General features: G+C 38.6%; 1 protein-coding gene across 1 annotated transcript in view; it reads left to right on the plus strand.

The window, feature by feature from the left end:
- Positions 1-871, plus strand: part of LOC109463602 — a 4,101-nt gene that overhangs the window by 2,060 nt on the left and 1,170 nt on the right. Inside the window, exon 2 of the mRNA XM_019760455.1 lies at positions 756-816. Coding sequence (XP_019616014.1) covers positions 756-816 — 61 coding nt within the window. The remainder of the gene's footprint in view (positions 1-755; positions 817-871) is intronic.

Consider the following 871-nt stretch of genomic DNA (forward strand, 5'->3'; position numbering starts at 1 on the left):
CGAGCAGAGCGCCCTGCACTAGATAGACACGGTAAAGTATAAAAGGAGGAGTGGTCCGATCTCTGTCATTCTTGATAAAGACTGAATTAAAGTCGAAACCGGTAGAAATCCGTCTCGAGTCTGTCATCTTCCCATCGCTACGAATGATAGTCTGAAAGCTCCTGTTATACAGAACAGGAGCTTTCAGACTAATTTGCATCATCTTGTCTTGACTTGTCTGACTTTTGTCCCTTTTTCGACTTCCAAAAAATTTGTCTTCACTTTATTTGCATATCAATCAATAGATTGTGCTTATAAACCTGTTTTCCCCTCTGGTCTCTCAGTCACTGACGAAAGCTAGTGGATACTAGCTGAAACGTCTGACGTTTTCAAAATCATATCCAGTTGCTTGAGTAACTGCTTTTTGTCATATCATATTACCTGGATGTCTAACCTTCACCGACGCATACTAATGTATGTTGTTCTCAATAGTTTCTTCTTCTTCTCCAAACAAATAAGGTCAATGACCTGAACCAAACGTCTGTCACAATGGTAACTAGTGTTGGATTACATCATGTTGCAATTTTATAGCAGAAAGGATTTAGACTCCTATCTGACCATATATATATGAATGTGCTTGAGTAAGAAGTAAGAACTAACAGAGTAGACCATATGCAAAGGTAATCATTTATAATATGTCTTTGCAATGTTGGGTTTTGGTGCATCTGTAGGGTACTAAAAGGTTTGCATAACTTTTGTTTACTTTTTTTTTTCAGAGACCTGCCATCATCCATGACACTCACAGAGCTGAAAAGTTTGATGAGATTGGAGGACATTGTCTGTCATGCTAAACAGAAGGTTACAGTTCTAGAAATAAGTGCCAGAGAGGGAC

This window comes from Branchiostoma belcheri, unplaced genomic scaffold (genome assembly GCF_001625305.1).
Source record: "Branchiostoma belcheri isolate BF01 breed outbred unplaced genomic scaffold, Haploidv18h27 scaffold129, whole genome shotgun sequence".
NCBI classification, from domain to species: Eukaryota; Metazoa; Chordata; class Leptocardii; order Amphioxiformes; family Branchiostomatidae; genus Branchiostoma; species Branchiostoma belcheri.